This window comes from Panthera onca, chromosome X, assembly GCF_046562875.1.
Source record: "Panthera onca isolate mPanOnc1 chromosome X, mPanOnc1 haplotype 2, whole genome shotgun sequence".
NCBI lineage: Eukaryota > Metazoa > Chordata > Mammalia > Carnivora > Felidae > Panthera > Panthera onca.
Window position 1 is genome coordinate 41368805 of NC_138357.1, and position 23155 is coordinate 41391959.

Here is a 23155-nt window from a genome sequence, read left to right on the forward strand (position 1 = left end):
AAGGGAGCAGAAGCTAGGGAGAGCTCTCAGCGAGTGGGGGTGCGCTACCAACAAGGAATTCAATGACACAAGGACACCCACAAAGAGGCACTGCAAAGACATAGTGGGATAGTAAGATGAATAGATTTAATCATTCTTGTTTGAAAAACAAGACATAAATTAGTATATATATATATAATTTATATATTTTATGTAGTATATATACTATATACAGACATTAGAAAATGTGTCCTCTCCATGAGGCTGAGGGAGAGGTGAAGGATGGCGGTGAAATGACACAGGCAGGGCCTGAGTGGCAAAGGTGCAGGATCAAGAAGTTGGGAGAAGAGGAAGACCACAACAGCGCTCAGGCTTGCAGTGGTCACAGAGGGAAAGGGGTTCCCCACTGGCTGCATCTCTGGCCCATTAAACAACTTGGTCCTGTGGGAGGAAAAACAAGGAAGGGGGGTGCTGGCTCCTGCAGAAGGAGTTCCCCTCATCCTTGCCAGGAGAAATTACCACTCGGTGGTGGGGGGGAGGGGACTTTATTGCGCTGGGCAGGGGTTAAGCACAGTGTACATCTTTATAAAACTCACGTAAGAATGAGAGATTTCACACCGACCTCTCACATAACGATGAAAGAGAGGCAGACACAGGGCACGAGCGTGTGGCAAACGGGAGGTATGGAGAGGTGGACAAGAAGCAATCTATACAGAAGAAACATTGGCTTTCTTTGTTCCCTACAGGGGGACCTTTGGTAGGGACTCCGTGTCTTCACTCCCAGGAAGGTTGTGGGGGAGGGGGAGGTGGGTGGTGGCAGCAGATGTGTGTCAAGGAGGATGCTAAACAGTGTGAATTCCCTTCCAGATGACTCCGGAGAGACAGACAGAGAGACAGAGAGAGAGAGAGAGAGAGAGAGAGAGAGAGAGGTGCAGGACTGCACCAGGTAAGGCGCTCAGCTTCTTTTCTTAGAGAGACAAATCCACAGGGTCAATACACAGCCAAAAGCATATACTCAGGATTAACATATCACGCTAGCTTCCAGAAGTTTAAGATATAGTCATCGACACCCCCCCTCCCCCCACCCCCCTCCCCCCACCCCCCCATCCCCAATCCGTAGCTAAGTCAAACTCCTAAGGACAGTCCGTCTGGTAGATGTTGAGAGAGGAACCCCACGCTTGTGGCAACAGCCCCTGTGCTGGGCCGGGCTAGGCCGGGCAGGCTCCGAGGCCTGCACTGGGTCTCCCCAGGGCAGACATTTTCACCAGGTACCTTACCCAGAACAAGTGGGGTGAACCCAGATGCTTGCTCCCTAGTGGACTGAGCCACCCTGTCCATTAGTGAGGGACAGGGCACTTTGGGGATGGCTGGTGTGGAGCTACTGGGCCTGGGGGCGAGGGCTCCCAAGCCTGCCAGCCTCTTGGGCTGGCTACAAACAGCCTGTGTGGCTGTTTTCTGCAGACCTGCCACCTGAGCACAGGCCCTCTAGGGTGGCTTCTGCCAAGTGAGTGTGAGCCCAGGGTGGGCGGGCACATCTGGGCCGAGTGCCCTTTCCCCTCCGCTGGGCGCTGTGCCCTGGTGCTACTGCCACTGCTCCCCAGAAGGGAGCAGATGCCAGGAGGAGCTCAAGGCCTGTGGGCCTGCCTGCTTCAGGCCCTGGCTCCCCGGGGCCCCAAAATGGAGCAGGAAGGTGAGCCTGATGTCACCTGTCAGCCCTAAAGAAGAGATAAAATACAGCTCTGCAGCAGGCAGGCAGAGTGACGAGGGGCCTTGGCCCTCACAGTGACGACCAGAGGCCAGGGAAGGGGTGAGGATACCCAGGGTGGCAGCTGCCCGGAGCCCTCAGGGACAGCCTCAATCCGGGGAGTTTCCGCTCCCCAAAGACTGAAGGCTCTCGGACCCTGACTGGCCCAGTGGACACATACACTCACCACAAGATGCAAAGACCACAAAGCTTAAACCTGGGGCTGTGGTTGGGGAAAGGAGGGGCAGGCCTGGGCGGATGCCCTACTTGATAAGGGTTTTTAAGGAGCGGGTGAATGTGCTCATAACAGTCGCTGACGTTGGGGAGCCCGGTGGGTGCCCTGTGGCCGCCCCTATAGCTGCTGCCTGCTGCTGCTGCTGCTGCTGCTGCTGTTGCTGCTGCTGCTGCTGTTGCTGCTGCTGCTGCTGCTGGTTAAGGTTCCGGGTGGTGGACTCCTCAGCAGCACGCAGTAGGAAGGTGTAGTTCCTCACCACCTCTTCGACCTTGGCCAGCAGCTCTTGGCGCTGGGCCTCGGAGCGCACGATGAACACCAGCCGCACAAAGGTCTCGATGAGGCTGCTCAGCACCTGGAAGCTGCCCGTGATGGCTGCCAGCATGTGGGTCGGGCTCTTGTCCACGTTGGCCACGCGGCGGCAGGAGGCCCGGAGCTCCTTGAACTTGAGAGCCAGCTCGAGCTTGTACTCAGAGATCTGAGAGACGTAGGGCTTAGGGGCGCGGGCCTCGGGGCTGGCCACGCACTGCCGCAGGACCGTTAGCAGCTCATTGGTGTCCAGCCGGGCAGCCAGGAAACCATCAGGCAGGCCGTAGGCATGGGCCCGCAGGGCATTGATCTTGGCCAGGCTCCCCTCGAAGGTGGACACCCGGAGGTCAATCTCTTGGGTGCGGGCGGCCTCGGGGCTGCTGCTGCTGCAGGTGGCAGCATCTAGCACCTGCAGGGTCCTGCTCACCACGGGCACCACCTGCTCATCCAGCTTCATGCCAGGCAGAATCTTCATTGGGATGGAGTAGGAGAGCTCGTCCTTGCCGTCACTGGCATCATCTGCCATATCGCACTTGCGGTAATAGAAGCAGTAGCGGATAGAGCAGCACTTGCTGCCCTCACTGTCCTCGTCCAGATCGGCAGGCTTCTGGTACACCTCTTCTGGCAGTGAGAATACTGCCATCTGTCTGGGGCCTTTGGTCTCAGGGGCGACCTGGACGTATGAGGGGTCTCCCAGGGTCGGTGACTCCAGTGACTTGTTTTTGGGACCCAGGCCTAAGGGGAGGCCTGCCTCTACCTCCTTGGCCTCCCTGGGCAGCATGCCCAGGGGTGGGTGTGGATAGATGTCCGAGGTCAGAGAGGCCCTGTCACCCTGGTCCAGTTCACTGATACTGTAGCGGCGCATCAGTTTCCTGTAGTTGGGAGCTCCCAGGCACTCACCCCCCGAGGCACACGTGGTCAGGCAGGACACACCGGTCTCGGGGTCCGATCGGCACTCTCGGGATTCCAGGCTGGTGGAGCGGATGCGCCCGACAGTGGTGGGGCTGCTGAGGCTCAGGCCTGGGCCAGCCTCTGGCTGCCTCTGGGTCTGGGTGACCCTGTCCCTCTCCCTTCCCCGGAGGCCAGGCACTGGCGTCTGGGGGGCCTGGGGCCGGCCCCCCCGGCAGATGCGCTTGCAGTCACAGCTGCGCCTCTGCTCACGGGACATGCCAGGCCCCTGCTGCACTGGGCTGCTGCGCAGCTGGCAGCTGCAGCGGCCTGGGGCTGGGGGTTGCAGGTACTCGGTGCCTGGCAGCTCCCCCTGGCTCGGCGGCTTTAGAAGTTCCTCTAGGAACTCTAGCTCATACTGCTTCACCTTCTGCAGCTGGGCCTGCCGCTCGTCGGTCTCCTTCTTCTGGCGAGTCGGAAAGGTGGCAGAGAATAAACTGCGGAGCCGGAAGGGCCCTCGGGATGATTTGGGCTTTGCGGGGCCCTCAGGGGCCGAGTGGGCTCCATCCAGGGTTGTTTCGAGCTTCCTGGAGGGCATGGTGCTCACCTGCCGGCTGGCAGCCTGGGGCCTCAGTGGGCTCTGGCCTCGAGGGTGGCAGCTGGGGCTCTGGCCTCGGGACTGGCTGCTGGGGCTGTGGCCTCGCAGCTGGCAGCTGGGGCTCTGTAGAGCCATGGCATAGCCGGCTCGGGGCACCAGGCTGGTCTCCTCGATCTTGCTGCTTTGGGGCATGCTCTCCAAATGCCCCTTCTCCCCCTGGCTGGAGATGGTGCCCGGCTTGTGCAGGGCAGGCTTAGCAGCCTCGGGCCCAGCCTTGCCTGCCACCTCCCCTATGCATGGCTTGCTCAGTGACTCTCGACTCGCTCGGGAAAGGTAGCTTTTAGGTGGGACACTCTGAACAGGTAGCCTGTCCTCTTGTGGGGAGAGATGCAGGCTGTCACCCCGGCTGCCTGCAGGCACCCTGGAGCCAGAGGAGACCTCTGGGCTCAGCTGCTGCTGGGAATTCCATGACGTCTCTGGAGCACTGGGGCTCATTTTGAACTTCAGATTCTTACTGGCACTACTGCTCATCATGCTAACTTCTGGCCTCCCCATGCTGGCCTCCAGCGTTCTCTCCCCACTGCTGGGAGGGTTCCCCAGGGCCCCACCAGGGGCAGGGAGGCTCTTAGTGTGAACCACCTGCTGTAGGGCAGCTGAGATGATAGCTGGGGTCACACTGCCTTTTGGGTCGAGGATAAGCTTGGGGCTCAACCTGACTTCTTTGGGAAGATTCTCCCTTAGCTCAGAGACCTGCTCGTCACTGAGGGATGGCGTGGCAGCCCTCAGTGACATCTCCAGGCCTGCCCTAGTGTGGCCAGGCCCTTTGTCTTCAGGAACTGGGGACAGCAGGCTCAGATTCTTCTGCTCACCAAGCTGTGGGGACAATGCTGGGTGCACTGCCAGGGCGTAAGTTCGCTCTCGCTGTGGTTGCGACTCCACCTGGGGCAGCTTCCTCCGAGCACCAGGGGGGCCCGGACTCTGGCCTGTCACCGCTGGCTGCAGGGATGGGTTGGGATCTGGGCGCCCGAGAGAGTAAGGGGCCGTGAGTACAGCCTGGGCTGAACAGCTCTGGATCCGGAAGGGCAGGTCCTTGCGAGCCAGGAGGCTATCCTTGTTGAGGTGCTGGGCCAGGAAGTAGGTGGTGTTCTGGTGCTGCTTCATGGCCGACATCATCTCTGACATGTCTGTGAGCTCGGAAGAGTTGGTTTCGTGGCCTGAGTCCAGCGATGATTCAGGGGTGATTGTGGCCAGCACAATCAGACCTGGAGGGACAGGGAGAGGGCTTGCTGCACTTAGTCCAATCGAGTCCTTTTTCCAGCCATATGTAGAAAGTCTGTGGGGGCCAAGGGCAGCTAGCAGCATCTCAAGCTGGGGAAAGCCAGTCAGACCTGGGGGAGGTGGCAGGGGGCAGGGAGGAGGCAGTGGGAGGACGGTACTGGGCCGAGGGTGGGAGGAGTAAAGGGGAGGGGCAAAGGGAGGCAAGCTGGGAGTGAGCTTATGAAGGGCGGGAATCTGAAAAAGCAACAAAAGGGGCACCGAGAATATCTGCTGGGCAGTCTAAAGGCAAATTAACATGCACATCACATGCAGAACAACATGCTAATCATCACTATTTTTAGATTCAATAGCTAGGAAATGTTTGTTAATTGTCCTGAAGAGGGCTGGCAAAGCCACGTCCCTCTCTATCTGCCCTTGTCATTTGGCCAGTCCTTGCAGCTGAGGCCCTTTGGCCTGCACTTGTCCTCTCTCTAGCGACCATAGGGGCTTCTAGTCTGGGAGCAGTGAGGGCTTGGATCACCAGACTCGGGAGCCAAGAGACATGCTGGCCCCGGGGGGGCTAAACACATGGGAGCTGCCCAACACCAAGGATGATGCCCTTGCATACAGAAAATGTAGGGGTTGGTACTCTCCCTGGTCAGCCAGGCTGCCTCTGACCCCAATCTCTTCATCTTCTCTGTGCACACCTCCCCCCGCCTCACATGCCTTCTCTTGTGCTTTATTCCTCCCTGGGCCTTTTCTGTCGCTGTGGCATTTACCTGTTTTTTTTCTTTTTTTGAAGGTGTGTGTGTATGGAGGTGTGCATTGTGAATATGGGTGCATGTCTGACATGCATGCTGGTCTACAAGAAGCATTGTACGTGTGTCCATAAGAAGGACTGGCATGCGTGTCGCATGGCTCTCCCACCAAATAATTACTAATAACAGCTACTACTTATGGATTGATGCTTATATGCTAGGCAGTGTTTTGCATGAATGATCTCATTTAATGCCCACAACAAACCTTACATGATATGGCTGTTGTTACCAAGCCCATTTGAAATGACAAAAGTGAGGCTCAGAGAGGGTAAGGTGCCTTGCCGAAGGTCACACTGAAAGTGAGTGAAGAAGCCAGAACTTGGGTGCATCTGACTGGGAGCTCATGCTCTTAGGCAAGATCAAGACCTCAGCCCTGAGCAGTGATGGCTTCTGGCTCCCCTGATCCTGGGTCACTAGGTGATTAGTTGGTCATTTTGTTTTTCTTCCAGTCATGTGCAAGGGAACTGTCTTCTAGATCTCTCACAATTTTGCTCTGATCCTCTATCCTGGCCTGGCTCCATAGCTATCACAGCCCCAATCCCTGGGGTCATCTGAAAGACATTTCCAGAGATGGAATGGTGAGAGCCAGAGCTCTAGCTGGAGCCGAGCAGCCGGCCCCTGATGCAGCATTGTTGATCGCCTGACCCTATCTGTGTTACCTCTGGCCATGCACTGCCCTGGCACACCACGATGACTTTAACCTCTGCTTGGGAAGAAGCAATATCACCTCATGGCCCTGCTTGGTCAGGAGAAGGAAAGGGAGGCAAGAGGGAGGAGGAACGGGCTATTACCTGCAGTCTGTGGGGGTGGGGGGTGTGGTCCATCCTCTGAGGCTGCCAGGGCTTCCAGAGCCTGCAGAGTGGACACCAGGGCATCATCTAGCTCCTGGGCATGATCTCGGACTGTCCGGGTCTGCACGCTGTCAATCAGTGTCACTGGAATCTCATCGTACAGGAGCCCACGCAGGTGGCGTCCTTGCTCCTGGCTCTGGACCGCCCGGCGCTTGGGGTCATCCTCATCAGAACTGTTGTCTCTGAAACCAGGAGGTGGGGCAGCAATGGCAGGCAACAGCAAAGTGCTCTCATCTTCCTCCTCCTCTTCCTCCTCGCTCCCGGGGGGTGGAAGGGACATCAAGTCTACCATATTGTCATGAGAGGAGCCAGGCCTCCCACCTTTGGGAGGGCCCAGCTGCTCCTGGAGTTTGGCTTTGCAAGAGTCACAGTAGAAATTCAGGGCTTCAGCCCCAAGGGAATTGTCCAAGGTGTAGGACCGGGCCCTGCTGGCACAAGGCTCATGGTCTAGGCTGGCGGCATCAAAGTCATCAGGGATTACTTCGTAACCTTGGCCAGAGCTTTTGGATGTGGGGTCAGACTTGGTCCGGGGCCTGCTCTCCTCAAAGAAAATTAAGTTCTCATTGACATCCGTCCGGCTTTCCTGCTCCTTCCTTTGTTCCCGCATGTGGAGGTAGCAAAAGCTGACAAGCTCAGAGTCGGCAGGTGGGGGCGTGCAGCGGCTCGACTTCCTGGGGCTGGTGCCCACGCTGCCCACATAACTACTCTCCTTTTTCCCCAGGTGGCCCCCAGTGACAGGGCGGTAGGCGCTGTGCATGTAATCTAAACCCAGAAAGAGAATCAACAGATGAGCTGTGGTGCTGAGGACAGTGGCTGAGCTCCCTTGGTGTTTTCTGGTGTGCAACTGGATGGCAGGTAGTGACAGAGAGCATTACTTGGCTGCTAGAGATTAGGGAAAGGGGCAGCCACATTGCTGCCACCCCTGAGAGTAGAGTGAGTAGAATCGAGTGGCCTGGGCTGCTAACAGCCCCATCGCCTCTGAAATGGAAACTGGCATGGGGTGACCGGGGAAGGGCTGAGCACCTTGGTATCTGGATCCTGCTGGACTCTTACTTAACACGGGTGTGTCTGGTCTGAAAGTCAGCTGTAACCATACTTAAAGAAGTGTAATTTGTTTTATGTCCCCCCCAGAAGTGTCTCTGCCCCCGTCCCCACCTTTCCCAGAGCCTTTCCACCCCTTCCTCCCCCCTGCCCCTGCAAACCCAGTGTTCTGTTCCTCCTGTGTTATGTTGGATCTCTTCTAGCAGGAAGGAAATACATCCATCCGACAAGTTACTACTGCCTTAGTGGGAAGATGCCCGCACACAATGCCTGAAATTTGCATTTCAAAGAGGAATGTCAAGGAAGGACCCGAAAAGAATAAAGCTCTACTAGTAGTGTTCTGGGGCTTCTCTGAACGTGTGAAGTATTTGGGAAATATGTGGGGATGTGCATCTGTGGGAGCAGGGTGGGGGGAGCATTCTTATGATTCCTCCAAACACATTACTTCTCTGTATTCACGCAGGGCCAGCCTGCCTGCTACATATATGTGGGGTAAAATGTTCTAGTCAACAGCTTTTAATGATGGTAGGTGTGCACATCTGAGAATTATCCATGGCGAATGCTTTTTCTCTAAATGGCTTCTTTCTCTCAGACTGTTTTGGGGGCCCTTCCCCATGTTATCTGTGAGAATGTACTCAGACAATGCCAATTCATTTTGTCATTGGCAGATAGAGAGGCAGATGGCAAGCAAGCACTAACTTCAGATAAAATCATCACACACGATTCCATTTAATCCTCACAGCAAGCCAGCAAGGCAGGTGCTGTCACTATCCCCGTTTATAGAGCAAGAAACTGATCCATTTGGTTATGTGACTTATCTAAGGTCACCTGAGTCCTAAATGCGGCCTGGATTTGAGCCCAGGTCTGCGGGACTATAAAGCCCATGGTTTTAACCATTGCCCTATCCTTCATTGTGGTGGTCGAGATGCTAGAAAAGAAACCTTCAAAATGCCTTTCCATTTCCAGTTTGACAGGGTCCGTGTGTCAGTATTGCTGTTTACTAGAGTTCACAACCGTCACAAAAGTGTGGTGCTGGCATCTCACAACAGAGCCCCAAAACACATGAAGCAAAACCTGACTGAATCAAAATGAGAAATTCAACAGCAATAACTGGACACTTCAATACCCCACCTTCAATAATGAGTAGAACAACTAAACAGAAGATCGACAAGGAAGTAAAGGACCCGGAAAACTATAAACTAAGTAGACATGAAAGACCGGACCTACGCCGGCTGACTCCATCTTGTTCTGTGTCCTCTACCTTGAGTGACTAGGTCCCCCACATGCCCCCTTTCCGGGAAAATCACAGAAACCTCAGACCACGCCTCCTCCCCTCGGGTAACCTCCCACTCACCCATTCAAACTTCCCGATCAAAACACGCCCAGCGACCTGCGTAACAGGACTCCGACCCTTCCCCAGCCAATCGGCCGAGGCCACGCCCCTTCCCCAGCCAATCGGCTGAGGCCACAGCCATTACCTCACCAACTGCCCCTAGAGCCCTATAAAACCTTTGTGCTTTTGAAACTCGTTTTCTCTCTCTGGTATCTCACCGCTGCGTCGGTGCAGGTAGGGGATTGAGCTCGAGCTAGCTCGAATAAAGGCTCTTTGCTCTTGCATCGGACTAGGCTCCCTGGTGGTCTTTGGGGATCAGGAATTCTGGGCATAACATTTGGGGGCTCGTCCTGGATCCTCAAGACCCCCGAGGGACCCCCGACCCGGAGAGCCTGACTGGCCACAGTTAGTGTCTGTTCGTTCTGTCTTTTCTGTATGAGCTCCTTTCTGAAATTCTGGTAGTGCCCGGCGTGGTCTAAGTGGACGCACTGGAGGACCACGGGCGGGGAGTTTCGGAAGACGTTCCGATTCTCCCTTCTGGAGGGATGTGGAATCCCCTCAAAGGTCTGAGATGGCGCGGGCGCTCCCGCCGGTCGGCATGAGGCCGTCGTCTAGCTTTTGGTTTTGGAGGGACGTGGAATCCCCTCATCGGTTTTGGAAGGACGTGGAATCCCCTCAAAGGTCTGAGACGAGGCAGGTCACTCCCGCCGGTCGGCGCAAGGCCGTCGTCTAGCTTTCAGTTTTGCTTCCATGGAGTTGGAAGACTTTCTAGGGGTCCTCTGTTTGTCTGTTTCTGTGTTTCTCTGTTTTGTTCTGTGGACTTACTGGACGGACATTATGGGACAGACTCAGACTACTCCTCTAAGTATTATGATTGATCACTTTAAGGATGTGAGGGGAAGAGCTAACAACCTCAGTGTGGAAGTCCGAAAGGGTCGGTGGCAGGTTTTTTGTTCTAGTGAGTGGCCAGCTTTCAATGTCGGATGGCCACCAGAGGGGACCTTCGACCTCCCTACCATCGACCGAGTCAGGGGTATCATCTCTCGGCCTAAGACGGGTCATCCTGATCAGCTCCCTTACATTATCACTTGGCAGGACCTTGTAGAAGACCCACCCTCTTGGCTTAAGCCCTTCCTAGCCCCACTCCCTCCGGAGCCAAAACACATTCTTGCTTTGCAGGGGACAGAGAAGAAGGAAAACAAGAAAAGTCTTACCCAGCTTTCAACACCCCTCTACCCTGTCCTACAGGGGGGGACTGAAGAAGAATTAATTTTTCCTCCCCCATATAACCCCCCTAGGATGCCGGAAGAACACCATCCTCCCCCTCTGGGGGAGGCAGACGCTGTTCCGAGAGCAGGAGGCGGAAACGCTCCAGTGGGAAGCCCGCCCTTTACCAGACAAAGGGCTCAGAGGGAGCAATCGGCCTCTGTCGCCAACTCCACTATTCTGCCCCTGCGAGCCACCGGACCCCCAGACGCGGAGGGGAATCAGCCCCATCACTATTGGCCTTTTGCCACTAGTGACCTCTACAATTGGAAAGCTCAGAATCCTAAGTTTTCCGAGAAACCGGCAGGGCTTATTGATTTATTAGACTCTATTCTTTTTACTCATCAGCCCACGTGGGACGATTGCCAGCAGCTTTTGCAGGTCCTGTTCACGACTGAAGAAAGAGAAAGAATCCTCAATGAGGCCTGAAAACTAGTTCCGGGCACAGACGGGAATCCCACCACCAACCAGGCTCAGATAGATGCCTCCTTCCCCTTAACTTGGCCCCAGTGGGATTTCAACACGGCAGAAGGTAAGGAGAGGCTCCGGGTCTACTGCCAGACTCTAATGGGGGGTCTCCGAATGGCCGCTAGAAAGCCAACCAATTTGGCCAAGGTAGGAAATGTACAACAGGGAAAAGATGAACCTCCGGCTGCCTTTTTAGAATGGATCATGGAGGCATTCCGTACCTATACCCCCATGGATCCAGAGCCTCTGGAAAGCAAGGCAGCTGTTATCATGGCCTTTGTAAACCAATCGGCCATAGACATTAAGAGAAAATTACAGAAAATAGATAGACTAGGAGAAAAAAGTCTGCAGGACTTACTGGTGGTAGACGAAAAGGTATATAATAACCGGGAGCCTCCTGAGGACAAGCAGGCTCGCGCCATGGCGGCTGCCAGCAGTAAGCAGACTCGAGACCTGGCCAGAATACTACTAGCTACCACTGCTGACTTCCCCGAGGAACGAGACCGCCGCCTCCGGCAACTGGCAGACGACGCAAGAAAAGGTAAAGGAAACACCAAGGGGGGGAAGCAGAGGCTGCAGAAATATCAGTGTGCATACTGCAAGGAGATAGGGCATTGGGCCCAAGATTGTCCGAAAAGGGCCGGCGGGAAGGGAAGCAAGACTGATCCAGTAAAAGTCCTAGAGCTAGATGAACTGAGTGATTAGGGGAGTCGGGGTTTGGACCCTCTCCCCGAACCGAGGGTAACTCTTAAAGTGGAGGGGACCCCTGTTGACTTTCTCGTCGACACCAGAGCACAACATTCGGTCCTCTGCACCCCACAAGGAAAACTAGCCAGCAAGAAGTCCTGGGTACAAGGGGCAACTGGTATGAGCCAGTATTCATGGACTACCCGAAGAACAATAGATTTGGGGACGGGCCGGGTATCCCACTTCCCACTCCTTTATGGTAATACCAGAATGCCCCTACCCACTGTTAGGACAGGACTTACTGACCAAGATTGGAGCTCAGATAACTTTCAGACAAGGGGGGCCTCAGGTCACCGATGGCAAGGGCCACCCTATCCAGGTCCTGACCATGAAACTGGAGGATGAATACCGCCTCCACCAGGAGGCGCTCCCGAGAGAGGATAATATAGACAGATGGCTTCAAGAATTCCCCTCGGTTTGGGCAGAGACGGGGGGGGGGGGGGGATAGGACTAGCCACTCACAGGACCCTGGTCCTGGTCGAGCTCAAGCCAGGAGAAAGTCTGGTAAGGATCAAACAATACCCCATGTCTCAGGAGGCCCGGAAGGGGATCCAGCCACACATCCGGAGACTACAAAGCCTAGGGGTACTAGTTCCTTGCCAGTCTCCTGGGAACACCCCCCTACTGCCGGTCAAAAAGCCTCACACAAATGACTACCGACCTGTACAAGACCTCCGGGAAGTAAATAAGAGGGTCACGGACATACACCCAACTGTTCCCAACCCATATACTCTCTTGAGCTCCTTGGCGCCCTCCAGGGTCTGGTATACTGTACTAGATTTAAAGGATGCCTTCTTCAGTCTGCCGCCTGCACCCCAGAGCCAACCCTTGTTCGCCTTCGAGTGGAATGATCCGGAGGAGGGCCAAAGTGGGCAACTCACCTGGACACAGCTACCTCAGGGATTCAAAAATTCGCCCACCATCTTCGATGAGGCACTACATGAGGACCTGGGTGAGTACAGAAGGGAGCACCCTGGCCTCACCCTCCCACAGTACGTAGATGACATCCTGATTGCTGCCGACAAGGCCAAAGACTGTGAGCGAGGGACCCAGGACCTGCTGGCTACCCTGGGGGCCTTAGGGTACCGGGCATCCTCGAAGAAGGCTCAGATATGCAGGGAGAAGGTAAGTTACCTGGGATATATCCTGGAGGGCGGACAGCGGCGGTTATCAGATGCCAGAAAAGAAACTGTCCTAAAGATCCCTACTCCCACCTCCCGAAGAGAAGTGAGGGAATTCCTAGGATCAGCCGGCTACTGCCGCCTCTGGGTTCCAGGTTTTGCTGAAATTGCCAGGCCCCTATATGAAGCTACCAAAGAGGGGAAAACATTTAAATGGACTGAAAAAGAAGAAATTGCCTTTAATCGGTTAAAAAAGGCCCTCCTAAGTGCCCCAGCCCTGGGCCTACCAGACATTACGAAGCCCTTCCACCTCTTTGTAGACGAACATAAGGGAATAGCAAAAGGGGTTCTAACTCAAGCCTTAGGCCCCTGGAACCTCCCGGTGGCTTACCTGTCCAAGAAACTAGACCCAGTGGCTGCCGGCTGGCCGCCATGCCTAAAAATTATTGCGGCGACAGCACGCCTAGACAAGGACGCAGACAAACTTACCCTAGGACAGGAGATCTGGATCACGCCCCCACACACCATTACAGGGGTCCTGAAACAGCCTCCTGATAGATGGATGAGCAACACACGTATGACTCATTACCAGAGCCTCCTACTCAACCCTCCACGAGTGTGGTTCCACCCCAGTGCAGCCCTCAATCCTGCAACCCTGCTGCCCGACCCTGACCTAGGTGCTCTACTACATGACTGTGCGGGAATCCTGGAACAAGTACATGGATTCCAGAAGGACCTGACCGACCGGCCCCTCCCTGATGCCGAGGCTACTTGGTTCACTGATGGCAGAAGCTTTGTGCAAGACGGACACAGGTATGCGGGTGCAGTGGTGGTCACCGAAACGGACACTGTATGGGCGGAGGTTCTACCCTCCGGAACGTCAGCCCAGTGAGCAGAGCTCATAGCCCTCACCAGGGCGCTGATGCTGGGAGCTGGAAAATGGCTTAACATCTACACAGACAGCCGTTATGCGTTTGCCACAGCTCATATTCATGGGGCAATTTATCAGGAGAGGGGGTTACTGACGGCAGAAGGACGGACTACAAAAAATAAGCAGGAGATACTTAACCTGCTTACGGCCTTATGGCTTCCTACCAAGCTAGCCGTTATCCACTGCCAAGGGCACCAGAAAGCTGATAACCCAGTAGCTAGAGGTAATCAAAAGGCTGACCAGGCAGCCAAGGCAGTAGCCCTTAACTTCAGTTCCCACCATGACCATACAACTGCCGGACCCAGGAGACCCACTTTTACCAGACCAGCCCAAATACTCCCAGGAGGAGTTATAGCAGATCAAGAAACTCCCCATGGCCCAGGAGATAAAGGGATGGTGGTATACACCTAACAAGGAGCTCGTGCTGCCAGACCGGCTCGGAGTCTCAATATTAGAGCACATGCATCGGTCTACTCACATGGGGGCTCAAAAATTAAAAGACTTAATCCGACATGCCAGAATCAAGATTCACCAACAGGACACCAAAATAGAGCAAGTTGTATCTGCCTGCAAGACCTGCCAACTCACCAACGTGAGAGCCACATCAAATAAAAAAGGAACCAGGCTCAGAGGCACCAGACCGGGAGCCCAATGGGAAGTCGACTTCACTGAAGTCAAACCAAGAAAGTATGGTTATAAATATCTTTTAGTATTTAGAGACACCTTCTCTGGCTGGGTGGAGGCATACCCAACCAAGCATGAAACGGCTCAGACGGTGGCTAAGAAGCTACTAGAAGACATCTTACCCAGGTATGGTTTTCCTGCCATGGTAGGATCAGACAGTGGACCAGCTTTTATCTCACAGGTAACACAGGCAGTAGCAGTAGCCAAGGCAGTGGGGGAAAACTGGAAATTACATTGTGCTTATAGGCCCCAGAGCTCAGGACAGGTAGAAAGAATGAATAGAACCCTAAAAGAGACCCTTACCAAATTAACCATGGAGACTGGCGGGGACTGGGTGACTCTCCTACCGTATGCCCTTTACCAGGTTAGAAACACTCCTTACACTCTGGGTTTTACTCCCTACAAGATCATGTTTGGCAGGCCACCCCCTATTATTCCCAACCTTCTTGCTAAGTTTAAAGATCAAGAACTTTTTCTTTCCTTGAGAGGGCTCCAGAAGGCGCACGAGGACATTTGGCCATGCCTCTGTGCCATCTATGAGGCTGGCCCAACCCCGACACCTCATCAGTACAGGCCGGGAGACTGGGTCTACGTCAAGAGACACCACCGAGAGACCCTCGAGCCGCGCTGGAAGGGACCCTACATCGTGGTACTGACAACCCCCACCGCTCTCAAAGTAGACGGCATCGTGACCTGGGTCCATCACACCCACGTTCGGCCAGCGGACCCCTCCTTGATCCGGAAGGACTTTGTCACGCGATGGGCTGTCAATCAGGACCAACATAACCCGCTCAAGCTCAAGCTACAGCGCATTTGACCCACCTAATATTGGTAACTCTGTTAACTCTGCTTGTCATTGCTCATGCTGCCGGTCCCCATGCCCCCCAAAACATTACCTGGCAGATCATAGACACCAGCTCAGGGACTGTGTGGGGGCCGTCCAACTAACGGTCCTCCGTACTCAGTACAAAATAGAAATGCAGCCGGTCCCATGATTGGGCCCGCAAGCTACATGATAAGGGGGGAATGAAAGAGCAGACCTACGCCGGCCGACTCCATCTTGTTCTGTGTCCTCCACCTTGAGTGACTATGTCCCCGACATGCCCCCTTCCCGGGAAAATCACAGAAACCTCAGACCACGCCTCCTCCCCTCGGGTAACCTCCCACTCACCCATTCAAACTTCCCGATCAAAACACGCCCAGCGACCTGCGTAACAGGACTCCGACCCTTCCCCAGCCAATCGGCCGAGGCCACGCCCCTTCCCCAGCCAATCGGCTGAGGCCACAGCCATTACCTCACCAACTGCCCCTAGACCCCTATAAAACCTTTGTGCTTTTGAAACTCGTTTTCTCTCTCTGGTATCTCACCGCTGCATCGATGCAGGTAGGGGATTGAGCTCGAGTTAGCTCGAATAAAGGCTCTTTGCTCTTGCATCGGACTTGGCTCCCTGGTGGTCTTTGGAGGTCACGAATTCTGGGCATAACAGACATAGCAAAAAAAATCTACAGAACATGCCACCTAACAACAGCAGAATATACATTCTTCTCAAGTGCACCTAGAACATTCTCCAAGACAGGCCATATGTTAGGTCACAAAATAAGCTTCAATAAATTTAAAAGAAAGGAAATCATACAAAGTATGTGTTGGGGGGGGCACAATGGAATTAGAAATCAATAATAGAATGCACTTTGGGAAACTCACAAATATGTGGACATTAAATAAAACATCCCTAAATAAACAATGGGTCAAAGAAGAAATCACAAGGTAAATTGGAAAATATTTTGAGATGAATGAAAATGAAGATACAACATACCCAAACTCATGGGATCTAGCTAAATTACTGTTTAGAGACACATTTATAGTTATAAACACATACATTAAAAAGGAAGAGATTTCACATCCATAGCCTAACCTTCCACCTTAAGAAACTTGCAAATGAGAAGCAAACCAAACCCAAAGCAAGCAGAAGGAAAGAAACAGTAAAGTTTAGAGGACAGAAAAACAATTGTGAAAATTGATGAAACTAAAAGTTGGTTCTTTGAAAAGATCAATAAAATTGACAAACATTTAGCTGTAAAGACCGAGCAAAAAAAAGAGAAGATTCAAATTACTAAAATCAGGAATAAGAGGACGATCACTGCTGATTCTACAGATATGGACTTAATTATAAAAGAATATTTTAAGTAAGCTTATACCAAAAACATTAGATAACCTAAATGAAATGGACAAATACCTAGAAATATATGATCAAAACTGACTCAGGAAGACAGGAAACCCGAATAGGCCAATAACAAGAAAAATTGAGTTAGTAATTAAAAGTATCTACCCTAGGGCGCCTGGGTGGCTTAGTCAGTTAAGTGTCTGACTCCTGATTTCAGCTCAGGTTATTATCTCACAGTTCCATGAGTTTGAGCTCCATATGGGCTCTGTGCTGACAGCCCAGAGCCTGCTTGATATTCTCCCTCTTTCTCTGCCCCTCCTCTGCTCATACTCTAAAAATAAATAAATTAAACTTGAAAACAAGGTATTCATCCCACCCCTACTAAAAATAATGGCTTCACTGGCAAATTTTCCCAAATGCTCAAAGAATTTCTACAAATTCTTCAAAACCCTTCCAAAACACACACACACACACACACACACACACACACACACACACACAGAAGAGGGGGGAACACTTCACAACTCATTCTCTAACATCAATATTACCCTGGTATCAAAACCAGACAAAACATCACAAGAAAACTACAGAGCAATATTTCTTGTAAATACAGATACAAAGTTCCTCAACAAAATAGTAGCAATCTGAATCCAGCAACATATAAAAAGCATTATACACCATGACGAAATGGGATTTATTGCACGAATTCAAGGTTGGTTTAACATCCAAAAATCAATTAATGTGATACATCATGTTAATAGAATAGAGGACAAAAACCACATGATCATCTCAATAGACTCAGAAAAATAATTTGGCAAAAGATACCACCCTTTCATGAGAAAACTCAAAAAGCTAGAAATAAAAGGGAACTTCCTCAACATCATAAAGATTATCTATGAAAAACCCATGGCAAACATCATACCTGGTGGTAAAACACTGAAAGCTTTCCCCCTAACATCATAAAAAGTCCAGGACTTCTGTTTTAACCCTTCTATTCAACACTGTACAAGAAGGCTTAGCCAGGATAATTAGACAATAAAATGAAATATGAGGCATCCAGATCAGAAAGGAAAAGTAAAACTATCTCTATATGCAGATGACATGATCTTCTGTGGATAAAATCCCAAGGAATCCACAAATTATTAGAGCTAATAAGCTCAGCAAGGTTGCATGATAAAGGACAGAACAAAAATTAACTGTATTGTTATATAGTAGCAATGAACAATCTGGTAATGAAATTAGGAAACAATTCTATTTATAACAGCACCAAAAAGAATAAAATAGGTATAAATTTAACAAAAGAAGTGCAGGACTTGTACAATGGAAACTGCAAACATTTCTGAAAGAAATTAAAGAAGGTTTAAATAAATGAAAAGACAGTCTATACTCATGGATTGGAAGACTCAATATTGTCAACATGAAAGTACTTCCCAAACTGATCTACAGATTCAACACAGCCCCTTATAAGAATCCCAATGGACTTTTTGTAGTAATTGACAAGGTAATTCAAAAGTTCATATGGAATCACAAAGGACACGGAATAACTAAAACAATCTTAAAAAAGAACAAGGTAGGCAGACCCACACTTCCTGATTGCAAAACTTAATACAAAGCAATGGTAATCAAGACAGTGTGGTACTGACTTAAGAATAAACACGTAGATCAATGGAATAGAATTGTGAGTCTAGAAATAAACCCTCATGTTTATGGTCAAATAGCCCAGTTTAAAAATGAGCAAAGGATGTGAATAGATAGCTCATGAAAGAAGATATACAAATGGCTAATAAATACATGAAAAGATATTCAACACCATCAGCTATGATAATGCAAATCAAAACCACGAGATACCTTTTCACATCCACTACAATGGATATATAAAAAAAAAGATGGACAATAACAAGTGTTGGTGAGGATATGGTGAAATTGTATCCACCAACACTGTGGATGGTAATGTAAAATGGTGCAGTCCTTTTGGGAAACACTTTGGCAGTTTCTCAAAGTTAAACATAGAGTTACCATTTGACAAGCAATTCCACTCCTAGTTGTGTGCCAAAGAGAAACAAGAACATATGCGTCCATAAAAACTCATGCATAAAGGTTTATAACATTATTATTCATAATAGCCACAATGAAGGAAACCCAAATGCCCACCAACTGACGAATGGATACACATAATGTGGTCTATCTGCACAACGGAATATTTGGCTATAAAAAGAAACAAATACTGATATATGCTACAACACGAATGACCCTTGAAAACATTATGCTAAATGAAAAAAGCAAACCACATGAAGACTATATATTGTAGTATTCTTTTTATCCAAAATGTCCATGATAGGCAAAGCTATAGACCCAGAAAACCAGTTCATGCATGGCTGCTTAAGGCTGGGTGGTGATTAGGAAGGGACTAGGGGATGAGTGTTACGGGTACAGAGTTTGTTTTAGGAGGGGTCAAAAGTTCTAAAATTAAATTGTGGTAATGGGTACAAAGTCCTGTAAGTATATTAAACATACTCAAAAACACTGAGTTGTGAAGTTTAAATGGGTGAATTTTCTGGCTTGGAAATTATTTCTCAATGAAGCTGTTTATATTCTTTAAAAAAAAAAAAAAGCACAGTGCTGGGCACAAAGTGAACTCTCAATTGTTATAAAAAGAGCCAAAAATGTGCTCTGTGCTTAAAAGAAATTTGTGAGTCTTCTCTCACATACTCCTGTCAAATCTCTACTGAGTTAGGTACTGTTATCTTCAGGTTGCAGATGAAGAAACAGACTCCGTTTATGGAATTTGTTCATGGCCACACAGCTAAGATATAGCAGAGCGGGGGCTAGAACCCAAGTCTCTATACCTTCAGGTTCTAAGCCCTTTCTGATTTCCATAGACCATGTTGCCCCTTTAAATATAGAGTCAATGTAATTATGTTGAGTGGGTTCAATTCAGGCCCTAGTAGCTGTATCCAGGGAACTCTGGATCGGCTGGGGGAATAATATGTAATGACCCTCTGAGCCTTGGTGAAGAAGCGCTCTAGGGCAGTGCTAAGCCACTAGCATGAAGTAGCAGTTCAGGTGGTTTCTACTCTCAGGCACTGTCCACAGGTCCTGGCCATGCACCAGGTGCTAACTTCCTATGAGCCAGCTGAACAGTCAGCATAGCCAGCCTGGCAATAAGCTGACATCAGAGGTGGCTCCCAGGGGCATGTCCAATAAGTAGGTGGTGGCTCCTCTCTGACAAAGGCTGTAGGTCTAACACATCTCCCAACACCAGGCTGACAATGACTGTGATTTCCAGATCCAAGGAGCAGCACAGGGCCATGCGGAGGAGAAAATATGTCTGGAAAAGCCCAGACCTCCTCCAGACAGAAGGTTAGAAATGCAAGCAGAGCCAGGTGCGCTTGGCTGATGGTTAGAACAGCATGCCTCTCAGATTGCAAATCTGCTGTAAATTGCTCATCAGCTTTCCCCAAGGGGGATGTCCTAGTCTAGCTCTCTGTACTCAGCCACTCAGAAGATTGACTTTTAAAAAAATGCTTGCAAAGAACAGGATGGTGATCCAACTGGAGCTATGTTAAAAAATGTATGCAGTGTGTATACACACATACACATACACATAAATATATGCAGTGTGTGTGTACGCATGCATACATGCATAGAGTCAGTGCAACACTGAGTCAACCAGCTTTGACTGTCCTTTCTCCACTGTACTACCTTTGCACCTTTGTCAAAAAGCACTTGTCTATATATGTGTGGGTGTGTTTCAGAACATTTACTATACCAGACCACACTGCTTTCTAACCATGGGGGAAAAATCTGTGACTGTGGCTCCAACGGGGGCCCTGAAGCCTTATTTTCCTGGATTTCCCCATGATACGGGGGAGCTCGAGGCTGGAGAGAGATGGTTGCCCCTGGATCTCCCAACGGCCCAATACAGGTGAGAACTGGCATTTGCCTGAGACTTTCTCTAAGCTGTGTCTTTAAGCCCAGGTGCTGTTCTGTTGTGGCTGTGGAGTTTCCCCTATGTAAATCCAAAGGCACTTACTCTATTGATAATATCAGTTTAATCATCCGTCTGTATTCCCCGCACTAGACTGTAAGCTCTGTGAGGGCAAGGACCTGGTATATAATGAGTAACTGAGAAATAGTCTTTGGGTGAATGAGTGAAATACGTACTTTGGGGAAACTACTGATAAAGCCCAAGAGGTAATTCCTTCCCTTCCATGTCCCCATGTTCCTTTTTTTCTGGGCCTCCAAGTGAGAGGTGATGCTTTCTCTTTTGAGTTGCTGGTTAAACAAGCCTTTAAGCCTATCCAGCAGTGGGCCAAGAATACAGATCTGGACAGAGAGATCAGGCCCTAAGTGAGCTGGGGCTTTGGCCCTGAGGAAAAAGCCCAGATGAGGTTGGCAGGGTGCCTGTTTCCTATAGCCCTTTGCTAAATGACAACTGGGCACTGGGGCTTCTTTTCTGGGGTGAAAGTGAGGGCCCGTGGAGGAAACATATCTCAACGTTGTACCAGGAACTGATGGCCTGGCACTGTAACCTGGGTGGAGGGCTCCCCAGTGTGCACTCACAGTCCCCCCTTTCCCTTTCTTGGGGCCACGGGGTCAGATGCGCACACCAGCCCTCTACAAGCAGAGTACTTGGCGGTTGTTATCAACCCAGCACATAACAGTTCAAAAGGCCAAGTACTGGGCCCAGGCATGGACCCACACCCCTGGGGAGGTGAAGCGGTACAAACAAGGGAATACCATGGTGGTCCATCCAGCTCCTGCGTGGCGAAAGGCACTGTGTTAGAGGTAGCTGAGCCGCCATCATGCTGCAGGCCACAAGGGGGAAGCTCAGGAATCAGGGAGGGGCTCTAAAGCCATGCCTAGCACTTGTAGAAGCCTTCTTTCCAGGCTGCAACACCTTCCAGAGAATCCAATGAAATTGACTGGCCTTTGGCAAAGCCACAGGGATGCATCCCAGGGTATGTTCAGTGAGACTGAGGGGGAACAGGAACCCTGCGCCCTCACTTGGTGCCACTATCCCTGTGGAAAGAGAAATACTGAAGGACAGCGTTGGCTGATGGGGTGACAGAACCCTCTGGAAGGCAGGTGGGACTACAGAGTCATCTCTGGGACCTTCTGAAAGTGGTTCCCCCAAAGGGCCCCTTCTTCCGCCTTCCCTTCTCCCTCTCTCTCCCCCTAACCAGCTCAGCCAAAGGTATAATTTACTTGGGAGTGATGCCAGGTGACATGGACAACACTAACACTGGTTTTGCCATCACTTGGCCATCCACAGGCTTGGTGATACGTATAGCTGTTCACTTCAGAGCTATTCTCCCTGGGGACATGCTGCAACATGGCCTCCTGGCTCCTTCTTATTCCTAGTCAGTCCCTTTGCTTCTCCATGTGGAGCCTCCTTCTATGCCTTGGGGTCACCCATCCTTTACCCAGTCTATGTTTGGGGGATTGCCTTCTAAGTCCCGTGGATAATGTTATAAGATGTCAACAAGGGCTTGTCATGATGTTTGCAAACAAGAAACGATGAGGTGACATGGTGTGGGGGGTTACACAGCTCTCTGGGAGCTGGGGCATCCATGGGGAGTGGGCTTCTACTCCCTAAAACTCCTTCATCTAGATGAGATGTGAGAACACTGCAGTTCTGGGCAGAGAAGAAATGGCCAACTGCAAGGCAAGTGGATGGAGAGGCTTTGGCATGTGAGGAGGGTGACTGCTAGGTGGTCAGTCTCAGCTTCCACCATGACGTTTGGGTGCCAGGGTTGGAGGAGTGCCTACCACATCTACGTGAGCCTTAGGTCTAATATGTGAAGCACCTGTTTCTCCTGCCGCTTTGGGTCCAGGGAGAATTATCTGGACTGGGCTGATCTTTCCCAAGGCCCCTGCTTGTGCTATCCCCAGGACAGCTCCGAGGGGTGGCTGCAGTGAGTTGTCTAACTGGGAAGCCTTGTGTTTGGAGGCTGTACTTGACCTTGTTCTTAATGGTCATCCCCTCATATCTCTAAGCCTCCTGCTGGACTGTACTCTGCACCTGCATGGAATTTCCTACCCCAGTCTCCCATGGCCTCTTAACTTTGGGCAGCTCTGTCGACCCCCCACTATGGTGAACAAAAGAAAGATTTTATCTTCACTTTCAACCTCCACTTTCCCTAAACCAGAACACCCATGCATCTCTCCCTAGATCACTGTACCTCTAAAGCTGTGCCTTAGATCCAGTGCGATTCTCTGATTCGTCCTGTTTATTCCTTATTCGCTATTTTTGTCTTACCTTCATTCACTGACTCAATCGCAATGTGTTGTCACAGGCATCCTTTGTGGGACAGGCCCATCTGAAGGCCAGCTGTCTTTCCCACTGGCTTGTGCCAGGGGGGACCCAGTGGTATAGCGCTCACTTCTGGGAAACTGGGTGCTGGTGGAATGGGGTGAGCCCTAAGGCAGCAAAGCTCCTCCCTCCATGTGTCCAGGGTGCAAAGGGCCTCTGGCATACTGAAAACTGAGGCTGAACCCTACCTGCCTTGATCATTGGAGGTGGAAGAGGCTGGCTGGCAGGCTTGGAGAAGACCATCTTCCTGGAGTCCAGCAGGAGACGGCAGTACCCGGCAATCAGGCAGGCAAAGTTGGTGGCTTCAGGCCACTCCATCAGCAGCACCAGAGGCTGCAGGAGAGATAAGAAGTAACATGAGGGTGTGGGAAGGAGCGGGGCAGATGCAGGTCTGGGAGAATAACATTGAA

General features: G+C 51.2%; 1 protein-coding gene across 3 annotated transcripts in view; it reads right to left on the reverse strand.

The window, feature by feature from the left end:
- Positions 1-1088: 1088 nt before the first annotated feature.
- FRMPD3 (FERM and PDZ domain containing 3) overlaps positions 1089-23155 on the reverse strand; it is an 85900-nt gene continuing 63833 nt past the window's right edge. For all 3 annotated transcript variants that reach the window (XM_081793730.1, XM_081793731.1, XM_081793732.1), the window contains 3 exons: positions 22934-23078; positions 6617-7438; positions 1089-5012 (listed from right to left, as the gene is read on the reverse strand). In XM_081793730.1, coding sequence (XP_081649856.1) covers positions 1987-5012; positions 6617-7438; positions 22934-23078 — 3993 coding nt within the window. In that variant the 3' untranslated portion in view covers positions 1089-1986. The remainder of the gene's footprint in view (positions 5013-6616; positions 7439-22933; positions 23079-23155) is intronic.